Genomic DNA, 19,582 nt, shown 5'->3' with positions numbered 1-19,582 from the left:
AACTCACTGAGTTTGAATAACAATGACATTGGCTTCACATGTATTCTAGAGAAGCTATTTTGCATCTGTATGCTGTAGTCGTTGCACCCTATGGTTGCACCCCCCCCCCCACACACACACACACACACACACACACCGTTTTGTAAGCCCACACACATGATAAATAAATTAGACTTGGATGATGCTTGCTGCCGCTTAACCTGCACCGGAATGTTCTTGAGGCACGTGCGTAGCTTTACGCAGACAGCGTAACGTAGCTTTACTAACATTACGTAGCTTTACTAACATTACGTTAAAACGTTTAGATTGAATACCCCTCTCTCTCCCTCTCTAAAACAAATTATTATTTTTTGAGAGAGAGAGGGGGAAATACAAGCACTTTCACGGACCCATGTCTATTTTCAAAAACGTTCAAGGCCTTGATTTTTCCCCCCTCAAATTCACAAACGTTCAAGGACCCGTGGTACAGGTCTAGCGAGCTAACTATGTTGTGTTGCGGTCGGGATAACACGGCAAGCATTACCCTCGTAAACATGCATAATTATACATTATTACCTGTAATAAATCACGGAATGTCCAGTCAATCGGATCGGGTTGAGTGTGGCTTTACTTGGCTTCGTAATACCCGCTTCACGTACGGCCCCAGCTCACAGCTTTACGACACTGTCGTGCACATTACCGTAGTAACTGTAATACTATGGCATTACCCTATTTAAATAAATAATAATGTAAAGAAACAGAATACACCACTAGTCACGACACGGCGTCGATCTTCCGACACAATGTGCCTCGATACAATCGATGCTTGTGTCAATTTGGCAAAAAAAAAAAACACGTGACTACTCGAACGAAGCTTCGTACGTCACACAAGATTACAACATTACAACACCTGTTAGAACATTACAACATTACAACATTACAACACCTGTTAGAACATTACAACACCTGTTAGAACATTATTTACAACATTACAACACCTGTTAGCCCTAGGCCTAGGGTAATGCAATAGTATTACAGTTACTACGGTAATATGCACGACAGTGTCGTGAAGCGGGTATTACGGTATTACGACAGTAGACTGATGACGAGACTGATGACGAAGCCAAGTGAAGCCACACTCCACCTGATCCGGTTGACTGGACGTTCCGTGGTTTATTACAGGTAATAATGTATATGCATGTTTACGAGGGTAATGCTGCCGTGTTATCCCGACGGTTGACTGTAAACAGGTACTAGAATGTAGATAACAACGGTAAACGTGCTGAATAACCACATTTCAAAGCCAGATAACTCCTTAATATACATTTATGAATTTTATATAAGTGTCTTTGTCAATGTCATGTCTGCAACAAATTGAAATCTGCTAAAATGTTCTGTTTGGCGTATTTATAAAAAGTGTTAATAGCATGAAAATAAGCATAAAAGTCGTTTTTATTGCATTTTATAGCGTTTTATAGGCAAAAGTCGTTTTTATAGCGCAAGCCTTCGGTTTGTCATAGACCTTGTTCAGGCATACATCAGTAACGAGTGAATGCAGTGTTATATAGGCTACGGTTCAAATAACATCACTTTATTAACCAAATGCACAAAAACCTGTGTCAAAGAATTCCACCTAGTTGCTAGACATCAAGGGAATTGTAGTCCTAGGTTTAGTGGACTACAAAAGCCACATACACAAGGGTTTACTGAGACAGGAAAACACAAACAATACATCAAATATTTGCAATATATATACAAAACAGAGCAAAAAAATAAATAGAGAAATGCTACAACATGCAGACATTAGACAGTAGCCATCATATAACATAGAAAATCTAGGCTCTATGGTAATTTGTTCATAGCATAACACTCATGTCGAAATCCTCATTTTAGACTTTAGACTTGTGGATCCAAAAAAGCACTCTGGCAATCAATATCACCTCTCTGAAGAGTAATCTGCTCTATGTTATCTAACCTAAGGGAGTTCACATCTTTGCGTATTATCATGGACCTTTTGTGTTCACTGATTCTTTGTTTGAGGGCACGGATGGTTTTACCAATATAGAGTTTCATCACGTGGGCATTTTAACAAGTACACAAAATGTTTTGTATTACATGTGATAACTCCCCTTACTGGAATATTCCCCCCTGTTCTAGGATGTCTAAAATCATTGGTCGTATTATGGCACTAGGCACAGTTCTGTTTAGTATTAGGCAATATGTTGACTCTAACCAATTTATTCCGCAGGTTAGGTCCTCTTATAATAACCCCCTTTCAGTCACATGCAAAGCCCCAACCCTTCTACACCCCCCCCCCCTCCCTCCCCCAACCCTCATGGACATCTGTTGCACCCCCACGCCATCCCCCCGCCGTTGTTGACTTTTGCCGACCCGATCAAGGCCAAGGAACATTGGACATGCAATGTCCCCACAGCACAGATTAGATTAGACACACTATTTGCTATACAAGGCAGTAAAGTGATGTTAAGCTTGCAAAGTAGATGTTATACAAGTTATTATTAGTTATTATTAGTTATACAAGTTATTATTAGTTATTATTAGTTATACAAGTTATACAAGTTATTATTAGTGTTATTGATGTAACCCCTCCCACCCCTCCCTTCCTGTTGTCTCGTGTCCCCCCCCCATCTCTGTAATCTTGTTTTCAATCATTGTTCTATTCTGTAATCTTGTTTTCAATCATTGTAAAGAGCTTTGAGTTGCATCCGTGTACGAAAGGCGCTGTATAAATAAAGTTTCACTTCACTTCACTTCACTCTTTTGTAAACAAAAAGAGGTGGATCCGTAAAATGTTGGGTGAGGGCTGGATCCAGTGGCGGGCGGTGCATTTCACACCTAGGCCTTCAGTGATGTCCGACACATTCCTACCTGAATTATTCTACCTCTTAATACCATCGTTATGACGCCATGGCTCTAGAAACTAGACAGAAACACAGTATAACCGGGCGTTGCATCACCTTAATATAGTCAGACAAGTACAACAGAGTTATATTAATATTTCCGAAGCATTTTTAATCAATAAATCCGCATTTACAATGAAGAGTGTTAAACTAACATCTTTAAGATCGCTACATTACCCACGTCTGTCGTCTCGTCCACCATAATAGCGACAAAGGGTGCCTTTTTAATCTCCATTTTGATCTCTTCTCCCATCACTTAAGCAATAGCAAAAATCAGGTCGTTTTGTATTTTGCCTGACGTCCCAGTAAACACTTTGTTTGTGGACAGGTGGTAATGTACATCTGGGTTGTTTTCAGCCAGAAAAGAAATAAGCTCAACGTAGTTTCCTCTGTTTGTGGACTCGGTGCTTTCATCGTGTCCCCTAAATGATAGTTATTGTTTACCCAAAAACAGGACACAATCGATCAGTATTATCGATCAGTCAACGAAAGCTTTCGTTGTGATGCTCCGTTTCCCTGCGCACTTTCAAAAGTTTCACATCTACCGGCATATACGCATCTCAATAGTGAATATCAATAGTGCGTATCAATAGTGCGTATCAATAGTGCGTATCAATAGTGCGTATCCAATCTAAAGACGTGCTGGGTGCTGACATCATTGAGCCTTCCAGCAGGCGCCGTTGTTGCTTTTGCTCGCATCTACGTAGGTTTACTAGGAACGCCACAGGTTTTCTCGTTCCAACGTTAAGTTACAGGTCGAATCCGCGGCACCGCTTAACGTGCAGGCAGGCAGATTTTGGAGCCCCCTAGCAACACATTTTGATTGGATAAAAGCTCTAACATAAAGGCCAGCCCTCCAAATCTCAATCGGAGACTGGAAGCAGCGCAACCAAGAGGAAAGCTATGAAATGAAGAGAATAGACTATGGGGAATCATTAATACATATTTGTGGAAAAAATATATTAAAATAAAATGTATATTCTGATGATGTTTAGGCCAGCAGAGAAGGCCTTGCTGGCCCTGACGGCACACCACTGGCTGGATCTGTGGTCAAGATATGCCAATATTTCAGGATAGTGTTCTTAACAATATGAACAATATGAGTGGTGATATAAGACACTGAATAATGCTTTTCTTTTTTGACACTACAATAGGGCAGATCTAGGTTTTGTAAGGCGGTCAACTTCTCCAGAATTGGGTTAATCGACACTTCTCTTACAAGCGAGTTCGTTTAATCTCAACGAGACGTCCTTGATATAACTTCTAAGATAAAATGATTCAATCAAATACCGAACTGTTCTTTAAGAGAATATTTATTTGAGCACATCAGCAAGCAATAACATATATTTCCATGGAAAGGGGCAGGCCAGTGTCAGTCTCCGCAGGCCAGTGTCAGCTAATCATTAACCGGTTAGCTGCAGAAGTTCCACCAGGAAGAGCGCCCAGTTCTAGGATGTACAGACACTTTTATACCGTCCCTCATTCCCCTCGGCCACGTTTGTCGTCATCTTTGGGTGTATTCTATGTGCGTTCTAAAGCACTGAATGGCCAGTTGTTTGATCATCAGATCCATTCCCTGGAGGAGTTATGACTAGGTCAGTATGTTCTTATCAAAATAGCTTGTGAAAGCATAAGTGTAGGTGATGGATAAGTGTAGGTGATGGTCAGGCGTATGTTTTGACAGAGTCTTCATTGTCTGCAGTTTCCTGTCACACAGCAGCCACAAGACTCAGCTCCTGCTTCTGAGTCCCATTACTTGGGACTGCTGACTTTAGGCTGACCGCCGCACCACCAGCACCCGGCCAGTTCATAAAACAGCACATTTAACAATAGACCACCCCAACTCATTAGTATAACAGTAATTCATTAGTATTCCAATATCTAAACAGTACAGAAAAATTGTTGATTAACATGAGATTACAATAATTAGTTAACCTGATACAAGACAAGTTAAAATACAGCATAGAAGAATAGACTTATCATTAATCATTAGATATTTGTATAAAATCAACAGCGGGTGCAAAAGTTTGTTTAGCTAGTAGTTTGTTTGTTTAGCACATAGGCAATGATAAGCACTTATTATTATGTTATTTCAATGCTTAATTCTCAACAGTTTAGATATCATAAGCCTCATCTACACATTGACTGGAATAACCCCTTTCAGCCAGAATCAGAATTGGTTTTTATTACATCAATGTATGGATACAAAGAGTACAATGATTGGGTTCAGGTGCATTAGACATTGCAGCAGAAATACAAAATCAATAATAGAATATGCTGGATATAAACAACAATCAACAATAGCCGTATATACAATAGCTTCAATAATAGAATAGGGGATATAGCAGCAGAATGCAAATCAGCATATCAACATTCTTAATGTAAACAACATTACGGGAAGTTCTGTGCAGAAAAATGCTGGGCAGGTTGCAATGAGATGTGACACACTGTCATACGGTGTGCAATATGGTACAAAAATGGAGGAGTATAGAGTTCAAGTAAGTATCGACCAAGTAGTTAGGTACTTTTCAGGTACCGGGGCTATAATATGTATTCAAGGAAGTGTTGTTTCATCTCCAAAGCCTTCTCTATGAAGTCTTAATCAGGCCCAATCAGGCACCACTGTTCCCTAATTCTCTGTTCTGAGGAGAAGCTGTCACGTGACACGTCTTCTTAGAGCTAATTTATTGACAAATTAGCTTACATTGTTTACAAAAATCACTTTCATAGCGTCTTCAACCACACACTCTTAAGGCGTTCATTATATATAGCAATTTATGACGTTGTGATAAAATGTAAAAAATAATCCTAAAAAAATAAAATAATAATAATGGTTTTGATTTTTTTTAAAATAGAGACTTTCGGTTTAACCGTAAAATCGTCCAACTCTAGTGTTCTGAGACACAGCAAACTGTCCTACCCGCTACGGTGGTTGGGTCCAGAACAGGTCTCAGGGCTCGACATTAAGCTTGTCCGCTTGTCCGGGACAAGTATATTTTATGTTCGGACAAGTGGACTTCCTCCTGCAGTTGTCCGACGGACAAGTCCAAAAAATAAAATAATAATCAATATGTTTTAATATCTGCAAAAAAACGAATTCCTCCTTCCGACCTGAATAGTGAAATATGTATTACAAGCGATGCCGCACCTCATTGGAGTGTCCATTCAGGAACCTTTGTGGGTGCCCAAATGGACAGTATGGTTTGGGTACCAAGGGGTGATTAAGTGTTAAATCACAGCGAGGCATGTTGAACTGCATGGCTAGGTGGCGCTACAAAGTATTACATTTTTCAACCATCTAAAGAGGTACTCTCTTCTTTTTTTCTTCTTCTTTTAGTAATGGCTGTTCCGAGGCCTTCCTGCGTCTGCCCGCTGTGCAACAAGAGGCTGGTGGCACTGCCCAAGCACCTAGTGAACCAGCACAACGTGAGGAACAGTAAGGAGAAGAAAATCCTCCTGGATCTGGCGACGGGAAGGATAAAGATCCGGAACCCTGGGGAACCCTGTCCGGCCGTGGGCTGCCCTTATAAGGGGAGCGGGTTGGACAGCCACCTGGTGGGCGGACACCCGGAGATGTCGGCTGCCAGGCTGGAGGCCCTGTTGGCGGCGGCCAGGCGGGCGGAGGCCGTGAGCCAGTTGGCAGCGCTGCGGGCCGACCCAGCCGCCGGCTTGATCAGCACCTTCGACCTCGAGGTGCTAAATGATGATGGTGCTGCTGACCCTGGTGTGACCCCTCAAACCTCTGCAGAGGAGCTGGGGTGGGGGTGCACCCACCCGGAGTGCCAGAGCAAGGCAGAGAACCAGGCACGCAAGATCGCCCGGCTCGAGGCAGAGCTGGACGGTCTTCGTAAGAAGTACCGGCGCATGAAGAGGAGGCTGCCGGTGAGTGAGTGCAGAGGAGGTTAAAAAGGTTAAAGCACTTACACTTATGCATGCCAAAATATTAATTCTTTCACTTTTCTTTCATAGGAGGAGGGGGCAGCAGCAGGGGCCAACGCAGGCTCCAAGGAGAGAAGCTGTCGAGGAGAGGAGGCGGGACAAGAGGTGAAAAAGGGGATGGTAGACTTCATTAATATGTTAATCCATTATCCATTATACATCTCGTTCATCCACTTGTCTTCCTACAGGTCACGCACGAGGGGGAGGAGCCTGAGGAGGAGACCGAGGCCGGAGAGGAAGAGCCAGGGGTGGCTACTCAGGCCTGGGAGGAGGAAGAGGCCGGAGAGGAAGAGCCAGGGGTGGCTACTCAGGTCTGGGAGGAGGAAGAGGCCGGAGAGGAAGAGCCAGGGGTGGCTACTCAGGCCTGGGAGGAGGAAGAGGCTGGAGAGCGTCTCCCAGAGGACGTTCCTGCATTGGGCAGCGGTCGTGGCTCCGTCATGCGTAACGATGTGTTCCCCTGCTCCATGGGTAAGATGGAACACTATGGGTAACTGTGTTTGTGGAGGGACGTCATGCTAACATTACATTTTAATCACATATTTGCCTTTCTTCTTCACAGAAACCTAATAATAATAATAATAATAATAATAATAATAATAATAATGAACTAAATATAGCTCTTAACTCTTCGACCTGTTAAATACATCAACCGAACAGCACACCTGTTTGTCTCACCTAAGTACAAGAGAACTTGCAAGTGGGGGGATCGAACATTCCATAACATTGGCAATATACAGCAAAGCGTGACCCACTCGTTCTCACCCATAATGTCTGTGTAGTGGTGGTTTCATGTCCTTTTCCACTCTCCCTTGTGCGTGCGTAATCAGTGAAACCAAACAAATATGTCCATTTATGGATCCTTGCGCACCACCTTTTTGAAAACAAACTCCTTGGCTAGTCTTGGATCTTTGAAACTCGTCACCTGTCCATCTGATGTTGTTCATCAATGTCGCTGGGTATCTCAGGTGGTAGCGAAGTCCTTCACAGCCCCGAAGTAGGCCTCTCACCTCTGTGAAGGCCGCCTGTTGCTGACTCACAGCCTGGGTGAAATCTGGCAGGATACGAATCTAGTCACCGTCGGCAGTCTTCACCTCATTTCTATAGCCTCCTTTAGCGGCATCTCTTTTTCTCTTTTTACCCATGCCCGCGGTGGGTAGGTTATCTTGCGTCGGCTTGCTGCGGAGGGCCCGGTCTAGTGTCGGAGGCTTCTCAAGGCCCAGAGCCTCCTTAAGCATGGTAGCCACAAACTGAGATGGGTGTTTCCCATGCTCACGTCCCTCCTTCACTCCCTTGATGCGGATAATTACAGCGACGGGATCTTGCCTCCAAATCTTCGCATCGGTCCCTCAGTGTGGTCAGAACCCTTCTCATGTAGCTGACGACTGCTTCCATGGACGTGAGTGAGTGAGAGTGTTTGCTAACTCCCGCCTCCGGCTCTGACACTCTGCCTTCAGTTGCCTCGATTCTTTTATCGATCTGCACTTTGTAGTTGCGTTCGAATCTGGGTGACCTGACTCCACAGAGTTCTGCAGACTGAGCTATCGCTTTCTCCTCTATTTTTTGCCATCAAGTCTTATTTAACAAGACTCAATGTCTCGTAGTACTGCATATTGCTCAGCAGGCATACTAGTGTTAGCGACTTCAGCTAGGCTAGCTGCAGTATTAGCCTCCGACTCCATTTTGTTGTTTCCCTGACCTTTTTTCTGCATTTCTTAACCAGCAATTTTAAAGGCTATCACTTAACTTGTGTACCTGAACGAGAACTTTTCATGGTTAATTCACATCATTTTAAGAAGAGCAATATTTAGATGTTTGTCTCTCCCACGCGGAGCCCAGCAGACCGACATCTTTACATGGCCCCACTCATACCGGAAGTCTCGAAAATGTTCCGTGAACAAAGGAGAGACATGTACACGGTGTAAAGTGTCGGCGTTTCATCTTCCGCACACAACGTGAAATCCCCTGTCACAACTTTGTGACTCAGCCTTCATGTGCCCAAACAAACAAACATATTAGTGAATTATGTAACTGTCCAGCAGTAGCATCTGCAACACAAAAAGGTTATTTGGAAAGTTACTGTAAACAAACCGTGAGTTGTTTCAAGTAGTCACTGGACCAGGGGAACGTACACACACAGAGCTTAGAGAGACGAGGAGACAGAGGTCACTTTTAGGCGCATCACCATATTTATTCCTGAGGATGTGTCGGGGCCCCGCTCTGGAACTCCGTAACAAAGGTCAAACTTCAATGGTAACTGTGAACTCAGGGATCAAAAAGTCACTTAATAGGGGGAAGGGGCGATGTCTCACTCATCAGGGGTAAAAGTATACTTCAGTTTAAAGGCCAAAAAGGATAAGGTAGGGGTCCCTCTACTGGATGGGCTGGCGGTACGCAGCGGGGATCCGTCCATTCAGTAAAGGGGGTGGGGCTCCGTCACACCCTTCGTTCTCCATGCGCACTCCTGTGCCTCTCTCCGGATATTCTATATTTCGAGCTCTCGTATCGAGGTTCTCTCCTCGGGTCATCTCGGTCTGGTCACCGCAGTATTGGTTACCGCAAAGCGGTCCTCACCCATCCGGCGTTGTGCCGTATACTGGCAATGCTTCCCCCCGATCAGGGTTTGCCACTTAACGAGCCCACGCTCACCACTGTGTTGATTGTCGGATGCGGTTCAGCTGTGCGAGCGGATAGTGGCAATTGTTGATCACTCTGCCTAGGGGCTCGGGGCGCTGTCCATCGTACTCTGCCCCCCGCTTAGGTGCGCTGGTGAGCGGGTTGCCACAGTATCCACTGTTACGTGTTTGGTAATCTGAATTTTGGGGAAATTGCCTCTACCTTTGTTTACCCTAGATAGATCCATCTCCCAGCCCAGCTACCATGTCTGAACCCAAGTCCACAGAGTCCCTGGGTTCTGGCTGTGGTTCTCCAGCCCAGACAAGCACACAGTGGGGTCCAGAGATGGTGGCAGTGAAGCTGGAGGACTGCAGTCAAACACTGGAACATGATGTGGTGGTGAAAGAGGAGGAGAAAGAAGTGATGATGAATGAATGAATGAATGAATGGTCTTTATTGTCATTGCTATAGTACAGGTACCAAACAACGAAATTTGGGAGGGGTGGCTCCCCTGGTGCTAGGAAAGAAAAAAAAAGAAGAAGGGAAAGGAGCTGGTTTACATAAATAAAGGCTATGTACACTATCCACTATACTATACTGTACAGATAAAACGACTAGGGTTGTCATATTGCACATAGTGTTATTGCACATTCATTTAAAGTGTCGCAGTTTGCAGGCTTGAAATGTACACATTTGTGCCTCAGCACTACACCTGATTTTTTCAATCCAGCAGCTGCCATCAATCCGTCCAGACTGTCCAGGGCCCAGAACCTAGGTCTTTGCTGTGTTCAGGGCCTGGATGGCCCTGGGGTAGAAGCTGAGCTTCAGTCTGTTTGTCCTTGCGGCCATGGTCCTGTACCGCCTTTTCGAGGGCAGCCGGGCAAAGTGTTCATACCCAGGGTGGGATGGGTCTCTGGAGATCTTGGAGGCCTTCCTGAGGCAGCGTGTGTTGTACAGCTCTTCCAGAGAGGGGAGGGGGGCGCCGGTGATCTTCTGGGCTGTTCTCACGACTCTCTGTAGCGCGGTTGTGCAGCTGGAGAACCAGTTGCAGATGCAGTAGGTGAGGATGCTTTCCACTGCGCAGCGGTAGAAGGCCACCAGTATCTCCTGCTTGTTGTGTTCCTTCCTGAGGACTCTCAGGAAGTAGAGCCGCTGTTGTGCCTTCTTGATGGTGGCTGCTGTGTTGTTCTTCCAGGACAGGTCATCCTGTATGTGCACCCCCAGGAATCGGAGGGTTGAGACTCTCTCCACACTCTCTCCGTCGATGAGCAGGGGCTGGACCTCAGATTCTTTCCTCCTGAAGTCCACGATGATTTCCTGGGTCTTTGACTGGTTCAGCAGCAGGTTGTTAACCTTGCACAGCTTGCTCAGCTGCTCTACCTCATCCCTGTACGCCGCCTCGTCCCCCCCCCGAGATGCAGCCCACCACGGTGGTGTCGTCTGCAAACTTTACAATGGAGTTGCTGGGGTGGACGGGGGTCAGTCGTAGGTGTAGAGGTAGAGGATGGGGCTTAGCACGCAGCCCTGGGGGGACCCAGTGCTGAGTCTGAGGGCTGTGGAGGTGTGGGAGCCCACCCGCACCCTCTGGGGGCAGTCGGACAGGAAGTCCTTGATCCATGAAAGAAGAGGAAGGAGGAGAGGATGAAGAGGAGAACAATAGTGAGTTTGAAGTTCATGAATTATCCAGTATAAACATTTTTATTATTGTACAACCTAGTCAAATGTTCTATGGTGTTAAAACATTAAACGTTAAATAAATAGAGAAAGCATAACTAGGCTAGAGAGACATGGAAACAAGCATGGGGTGGTGCGTGGTACAGGAGTAGAGCCATCCTGCTGAAACTCAGCCACCCCTCAATCCACTAATTGATAAATGGGTGGTTGACATATGAGCCTGGATTTTTTCATTTTATTTATTTAAACGTCAAATATTAGGCATGAACATTATTGAGTTGTTCTGATATTCCACAGACAATATTATTGTGATGATAGAAAATGCAGTCTGATTTGTTTGACCAGACAAAAGCATTTTTCTTTTCAATTTGTTGCATACAGTTCACCTGCAGCTCGTCCTCACCATACATCCCCATGATCTGTCCCACAAACGGTTTGTCATCATATTTAACAATAACAAACTGTCCCTCTATGTATTTTTCCTTGGTGTGTATGACTGATTCCAGTCACTGGACGCACTGTAGGATTTCACTGTAGCATTTCATCCATGACAGAGATCTCTTCTCGTTCGACCCACTTGATTGTGATGCTTTCAGAGCTCTTCTGTAAATAGTCATACAGATCCCTTGGGGTTTGAAGGTCACTGCCTCCAAGGACATGCATATCTGCCTTACGCTTCAATGAAGCAGTTTGCTCGATTGCGATACTGAGATGCTGGCCCATCACTCAGGACATGCAGGGTCATTTCTTTTCTGCACGTTCACATGTCCTAAGGACTTTGAAATTGTGGCATAGCACTGGGAGCCACTGACGGAGTAGGCAACTCCAGTGTGTATTGTGGCCTGTTGTCTATTGCCACCAAAATGAAAAGCCTGAATCTCAGAAAGGCTTTTTGTTGGGATCAAGCCTCTTTTTGCAAGACTGTCAATCAGGAGACACATATTTGCATGTTGGTAACACGCACATGTGTTGCGGTCACTAGACCTTATGGAGATCTTTTAGAGAGCTGGTAAGTATTCTTCATAGTTTTTTCTCTTTCCGACCTACAGTGCCCCTCTTCCCTGGGAGAAGAATGCTGTTTTCGTCCAACAGCAGAAAGGACTCCACTTGATATTTCTTCGCCTTCCCAGACTTTTTGCATGTTAACACTTACACTTATTTCAGTTTTTCTGCATTCTTAACTGAGTCTTAAGCTTCTCTATCTATGCTCTAAAAAGGGCTTGGTGGCGGTGATGTTCATGGACTTTCCTGGTTTTGTGCTGAAACAGGATGTTCTGGTGTGCTACATTGCACTGGCACTGGATCAGGCTGGACTTCCACTTCATGATTAAATGAGTTTTCTGCGGTTGAATTTTCTTTGTCCTGTATTTTAACTGGGCATTTCTCCATGATTGAGCTTTTCTCCATGATTGAGACGACGAGCTTTTCTCATTGTGATGGTGGAAGAGACTTCACTCTGGATGTTTTGATTTAATTTTTATTTTTAATTTTTGCCATTTAGCAGACGCTTTTATCCAAAGCGACTTACAATTACGAATTACAGGGACATTCCCCCTGGAGTAACTGAGGGCTAAGTGCCTTACCCAAGGGCACACTAGTAGTGGTGTGGCTTCAGGCGGGATTTGAACTCACAACCTTCCGATCACAAGTCCAACTCACTATCCACTAGACCACCACTACCACCATTTCCCCTTTGAGTTTCTTCTCTTTGTATCTGTTAACAGAGAAACAAAACTGCATATTAAAATATTTTAAAAACATACCCAATAATTAGATAAAATAATTGTAATTAACTCTAATAATATAGACGACATTCATAAAATGTCTGAAATATTTGGCTTTTGTAACCTGGGCTCTGTGTGCATCTTTCAAAGTTGTGAGATTCGCACACTGCTTTTCAACTATTTCAATGGCAATTGCATATGTTGCACCAATGGTGTTGACTTTTATTTTGAAACACGGAAGTACGTTTCATCGTTCTTGAGAATCACAACACAAACTCGCTAGTCAAGCAAAAATACTGCAATGCAATGGATTCGGTGAGTAATCCCCACTAGTTAACTATAACAGTACTTTACTACATTGTTAGCAGGCTCACAAAACAAGCTGTGTTAGTTGACTAGCGATGTGTCAGTGATTTTCAACAACGTGGAAATGTATTCACATTTTTTGTAAGAAAAGTCAGAACATTAAATCGGATGCCGACATGTGGACAAAATGTGACGCAACGTCATCGAACTGCGATGTGGGCGCAAAGTGCAAAGGCTTCAAATTTGCGTTCAACTTTTTTAGACCAAAAAAATCTGATTTCGTTTTTTTGTCACCAGACACAAGTTAAGGTTTTGAACTACCCACTCGTTATTTTTTCGAGCAGTTTTACGATAGTTAAATACGTGTACTTAATAAAATGCCTGAATCCCTGCTGAGAAATCGTCCCTTGTGGGAGGGGAGGAACTGGTTCCAGGTTGTTTCTCATTGGTCGATCGATTTGGCTACGAGAGGAGTCAGGAAGCAGCGCGCTGCTTTGTTTACTCCACTAAGACTCGTAAGGTAAGATCTATTATGAGCCAGATCTATTTATGTACATAGCGACTTTGTTAAGGTTAGTTACTAGTTGAAACCAGTGTGTTCGTGTATTTAGACATTTCTTTATTATTACCCACTAGCAACTAACTGAAAGCAGATTGTTCCTGGCCACCATTGTTGTTAGCATTCTAGCATTGTAGCTCGGAAATGTCTGTCTAAGTTGTAAGTACGGTTAGTATGTCTACGTTGTAAAAGTTGTTTGTAAGACTCATGTTCAGTGTGTAATACTGGAATACTGTAACATGTCAAGTGTAATAGATTACAGAAATGTTAAAAGTTTAAAAACATGTGTTCCTTTGTTTGTTATGAACGAGCTAGCCGCTAGTTGGCTAACGCCAAACACACTACTCTGAGCACTTTAGGTAATTATCATTGTCATGTATTAGGCTAGCTATTTTATGAACATGGTATGGTAGTATTTTATGAATATGGAGTGCCAGTAACTGTAGGCAATATTTTAATGTACTATCTTCTTTCTGTTGCAGCTTTGATGCCCCCCACCCCACCAGACACAGCAGCTCAACAACTCACTGGCAATATTTTGTTGAATAACAAGAACAGTTGGGCATAGATACAGCATTTTGAACTGTGTCATGATTTATTATCTATTGATAGTCAATTCACAGACCTTGCATGCTTACCTGTGTATAGTATGTTGTATGTTCTCAGTTCCAACTATACTTGAAACTCAGTGGTGTGCCGTCAGGGCCAGCAAGGCCTTCTCTGCTGGCCTAAACATCATCAGAATATACATTTTATTTTAATATATTTTTTCCACAAATATGTATTAATGATTCCCCATAGTCTATTCTCTTCATTTCATAGCTTTCCTCTTGGTTGCGCTGCTTCCAGTCTCCGATTGAGATTTGGAGGGCTGGCCTTTATGTTAGAGCTTTTATCCAATCAAAATGTGTTGCTAGGGGGCTCCAAAATCTGCCCGCCTGCACATTAAACGGTGCCGCGAATTCGACCTGTAACTTAACATTGGAACGAGAAAACCTGTGGCGTACCTAGTAAACCTACGTAGATGCGAGCAAAAGCAACAACGGCGCCTGCTGTAAGGCTCAATTATGTCAGCACCCAGCACGTCTTTTGATTGGATACGCACTATTGATACGCACTATTGATACGCACTATTGATATTCACTATTGAGATGCGTAACTATGCCGGTAGATGTGAAACTTTTGAAAGTGCGCAGGGAAACGGAGCTTTACAACGAAAGCTTTCGTTGACTGATCGATAATACTGATCGATTGTGTCCTGTTTTTGGGTAAACAATAACTTTCATTTAGGGGACACGAACAGAGGAAACTACGTTGAGCTTCTTTCTTTTCTGGCTGAAAACAACCCAGATTTACATTACCACCTGTCCACAAACAAAGTGTTTACTGGGACGTCAGGCAAAATACAAAACGACCTGATTTTTGCTATTGCTGAAGTGATGGAGAAGAGATCAAAATGGAGATTAAAAAGGCACCCTTTGTCGCTATTATGGTGGACGAGACGACAGACGTGGGTAATGTAGTGATCTTAAAGATGTTAGTTTAACACTCTTCATTGTAAATGCGGATTTATTGATTAAAAATGCTTCGGAAATATTAATATAACTCTGTTGTACTTGTCTGACTATGTTAAGGTGATGCAACGCCCGGTTATACTGTGTTTCTGTCTAGTTTCTAGAGCCATGGCGTCATAACGATGGTATTAAGAGGTAGAATAATTCAGGTAGGAATGTGTCGGACATCACTGAAGGCCTAGGTGTGAAATGCACCGCCCGCCACTGTTGAAACTTGAAACTGAACTATAAGGCTGGACATTGACTCCTGAGCACTACACTATTTCCAGCACCAGACATCAGCAAATTACTCTTAATGCCTCCATAATAATAAGCTGGCTAATTAGCTACAGTAATAACATTGCTAGGTGATAATGTTAGCAATATCTAGCTAAGTACTGTAAAGTTCTCTTTGAAAAGTCTATCTGACCCAGTGACTAACACTAATGTTTGCACACTGATTGTACTTTGCACAGCTTGTCGCACTATTGTTCTGCTGTAGTGCGACTACCATCACTTATACTTATCACTTTATTACTTATTATTGTGACTATGTACCTTGTTGAAGAACCAAAGCGAAATATTTTTATTCTTGTGTACTGTAAAATAAATTCTGATTCTGATTGAAGACTTTTTTGTATCATTAAAAGACTAACAATAACAGTTACAACAACCATACATAATAATAAGCTGGGTAATTAGCTTAGGTAATACCTTGCTAGGTAATAATGTTATAGCTGTATAACTATAGCTGTCTGACCCAGTGACCAATACTGACAGGTATTGACAGCTGATAGCTGTCAATCTAGAGGGGGAGTGGTTGGGGGTGGGGTTAACCAGCTATTGTTACCGCCCATTACCTGCTGGTGTGAAGGTGTGAAAAAGTCCCAAATCTTTCAAGGCCGTTTTCTCAGGATTTAGTTTTCAGGGTTAACAAGTTTCAAATACTCATGTCGTCTTAATTTTTTCCCCAATTTCTATGTATGACACATCATTTGAAAGCGTACAATCTGTAGTTTAAGCATATGTAAAAAACAGAAAAATGACTTTGCCCCCTCCATGATCATTCCACCAGATCGCGTCACAAATGTCCAGACTGTGTCACATATGTGACTCAGGTCTGCCTACTACTCTACCAACAAGTCTCTCCCATTGTGGGATTGATAAAGTGTCTCTTGAACTCTGTGTTCAGTCATGGTGTTCTACAGATGCCAGATGTTGTTACTTCTGGCACTGCTGAGTCTATGGAAGCACTACTTGTTGCTCTCATGTTTCTCATCCTGTCTGTGTTGCTATTCTTACAGGGGAGAGCTCCAACCCAGGCTCAGAGAGTGAGTCCAGCTTCACCACATCAGGAAACCATAAAGAACCACAGCCTCACAAAGGAGAACATACTTACCCTTGCCCTCAGTGTGGGAAGAGTTTCAGTCGACTAGCAAATCTAAAAGCACATCAGAGAATACACACAGGAGTGAAGCCACACCACTGCTCCCAGTGTGGGAAGAGTTTCATGAAAAAACGAGCCCTAACTATACATGAGAGAACACACACAGGAGAGAAGCCGTACCACTGCTCCCTGTGTGGGAGGGGTTTCAGTGAAAAAGGAAGCCTAACAGCACATCAGAGAGTACACACAGGAGAGAAGCCGCACCACTGCTCCCAGTGTGAGAAGAGTTTCTGTCGACTAGGAAACCTAACGGTACATCAGAGAATACACACAGGAGAGAAGCCATACCAGTGCTCCCAGTGTGGGAGGAGTTTCAGGAAACGACAAGATCTAAATTCACATCAGAGAATACACACAGGAGAGAAGCCGCACCACTGCTCCCAGTGTGGGAGGAGTTTCAGTGCACTAGCAAGCCTACGAAGACATAAGAGAATACACACAGGAGAGAAGCCATACCACTGCTCCCAGTGTGGGAAGAGTTTCAGTCGACGAACAAACCTAAAGGTACATCAGAGAATACACACAGGAGAGAAGCCATACCACTGCCCCCAGTGTGGGAGAGGTTTCACGAAACAACGAGATGTAGATTCACATCACAGAATACACACAGGAGAGAAGCCGTACCACTGCTCCCAGTGTGGGAAGAATTTCAATGAAATAGGAAGCCTGAGAAGACATCAGAGAATACACACAGGAGAGAAGCCGCACCACTGTTCCCAGTGTGGGAGGAGTTTCAGTGTACTCTCAAGCCTAAAGTCACATCAGAGAACACACACAGGAGAAAGACCATACCACTGTTCCCAGTGTGGGAAGAGTTTCACTGAACAAGGAAACCTAAAGGTGCATCAAAGAATACACACAGGAGAGAAGCCATACCACTGCCCTCAGTGTGGGAAGAGTTTCGGTGGACTAAGTCCCCTAAAGGTCCATCAGAGAACACACACAGGAGCGAAGCCATACCACTGCTCCCAGTGTGAGAAGAGTTTTGGTCACCTGAAAAGCTTAAAGATACATCAGAGAAAACAACACTCTGGATAGAAGCCATACCTCTGCTCCCGATGTCGCAAAGGTTTCACACACTATGTCAGGGAGACAAGTGTCTACAGTATAGGGGTCCAGGGCCCTTCTCTGTCAGGGAGACATGTTTAATAAGACTGATGAGACACGCTCAATTGCCCCGGGGAAGTATCCATCTATCGTCTCCTGAGAGGAGGGACAGCGTGAGGACAGGAAACAATGCTGACGTGATGACAGTGATGTGATGCAGCGATGTGACCCGGGTTCAAACCCCGCCCATCTCCCCAAGACTGAAGCTATGAAGCCTAATTTTGAATTGGAGACTAGATTTGAAGTGTATAGATGTACATGTACAGTGAAATTGTACAGTCCTCAAAGACAGACTAAAGGGCCCAGCGTTAGTGTATTTGGTGTAGTTCTTCTTATTGACCAGTAATTGTATATGTAAGTAATGGGTAATGGATAAGTAATGGGACAGTGAAAACATTTTCTGTTTTTATACTTCAAAAGTTTGGATTTGAAATTGAACAATTAATATGAGGTTTAAGTAGAGATTCTTAGCATTTGATGTCCATATAGTTTCACAATTCAGAAATGACAACACTGATTACACAGTCCCCCTATAGGAATTGTGTGGGTCAATGTGGGTTCACTAACCCTGCATACCATCTATTAATGTATAAATAATATGAAATGAGATATGAATTGTATAAAGTAATTGATTGTGCAAGTAGGAAAAGGAAGGGTAGTGTTATGGAGAAATATTGGATTGGTCTGTCAGAGGCTAGACCCGCCTCTGGGTTTCCATGGCAGCAGAGGCTAGACCCGCCTCCAGGTTTCCATGGCAGCAGAGGATAACGGTTATTTTTTCCCTTCTCTGAATAAATTCGAAGTGGACAACACTGACCAACACCCAGAAAAATTCAGAGTAAAAGCGATTGGACTTAAGATTACACATTAGTTACAGATTTCCTTGGTGAGTATGATTTTGAGGTAAATAAATATATAAATGAATGAACTGGCATTGAATGCTATTACATCCATCTGCTTCAGAGCGTTTTCTGTACAGCTTTCTAGCTAATGTAGCTAGCTCTCTTGCTGTGTGTTAAGAGAATCGACAGGTAACAATTCCCATTTTGTATAGCTGTGAATAATGCAACATTAACTAGCTAATCAGCAGACAGCAGCTTGCCAACACTTACTAATACTAGCTACTGGTACTAGCATCATAGCAAATAAATGGCTTTTGGAAATGGAAGATATCAGCTGTAGATAGGAGATATCAGCTGTAGTTTCCAAACTCAGCCATGGGAAGATCGCGAACAATTCAAATGTTACTGTTTATGAAGTTGTTTTAGCTGCGTGTTATCACATTAGGTAACGTGTGAAGGCATGTTGAGATATGAAAATAATTTTGCACTTGTAATTAAATCCATGATTATGGACGAATTTTAAAAAATCCTGCATAGATGATTTCACTAAAGTGAAAAACATTTCCAATACTTTACTTAAACGTATTAATATTAAACTTATTAAATTTGACAAGAAAAAATAACTTTACATCTTGTGTCAACTAAATTGCTCTATCTAACATGTACCAACAACAAAGTAATTCCTTGAATTCCTTGAATTTGCTCTACTCTAAATCCTTTGCTCTAAACCACAGAACTGAGAACACAAGCAGCTGTGAGTTTAAGGGTTACATATTATACTCCTTTTCAACAAGTTAACCCTTGTGTGATGTTCACTTTTTGGACCATTTCGTAGTGTTCGGGTCCATTTGACCCGGGACATCATTGGGGTTTTAAAAGCACTTGTCTTGACACGGTGCTCCTAGTCCCAAGGGTGAC

At 43.3% G+C, this 19,582-nt stretch overlaps 1 protein-coding gene across 2 annotated transcripts; it reads left to right on the top strand.

Annotated features, from left to right (window-relative positions):
• The first annotated feature begins 1,120 nt into the window (after positions 1-1,120).
• Positions 1,121-19,179, top strand: LOC308172550 (uncharacterized protein). 2 transcript variants are annotated; one of them, XM_080547451.1, is made up of 6 exons: positions 1,121-1,161; positions 6,238-6,782; positions 6,870-6,944; positions 7,028-7,150; positions 7,202-7,307; positions 16,573-19,179. In XM_080547451.1, the coding sequence occupies exons 2-6, from the start codon at positions 6,240-6,242 to the stop codon at positions 17,751-17,753; spliced, it is 2,028 nt and encodes a 675-aa protein (XP_080403577.1). In that variant the 5' UTR covers positions 1,121-1,161; positions 6,238-6,239; the 3' UTR covers positions 17,754-19,179. The 2 variants fall into 2 exon arrangements, with proteins under 2 accessions (XP_080403577.1, XP_080403576.1); XM_080547450.1 differs by having other exon boundaries at positions 7,028-7,307.
• Positions 19,180-19,582: the final 403 nt, after the last annotated feature.

Source organism: Nansenia antarctica, assembly GCF_963989245.1.
Source record: "Nansenia antarctica genome assembly, chromosome: 17".
In the NCBI taxonomy this organism is placed as follows: Eukaryota; Metazoa; Chordata; class Actinopteri; order Argentiniformes; family Microstomatidae; genus Nansenia; species Nansenia antarctica.
Note: the sequence above shows the minus strand (reverse complement) of the source record. Positions and strands in the feature narration are given on the sequence as shown.

Coding starts and splice junctions, on each gene's coding strand:
- LOC308172550 (XM_080547450.1), top strand. CDS start 6,240: ATGGCTGTTCCGAGGCCTTCCTGCGTCTGCCCGCTGTGCAACAAGAGG. Junction 6,783..6,869: donor GCATGAAGAGGAGGCTGCCG/GTGAGTGAGTGC, acceptor TTTCTTTCATAG/GAGGAGGGGGCAGCAGCAGG. Junction 6,945..7,027: donor GAGAGGAGGCGGGACAAGAG/GTGAAAAAGGGG, acceptor GTCTTCCTACAG/GTCACGCACGAGGGGGAGGA.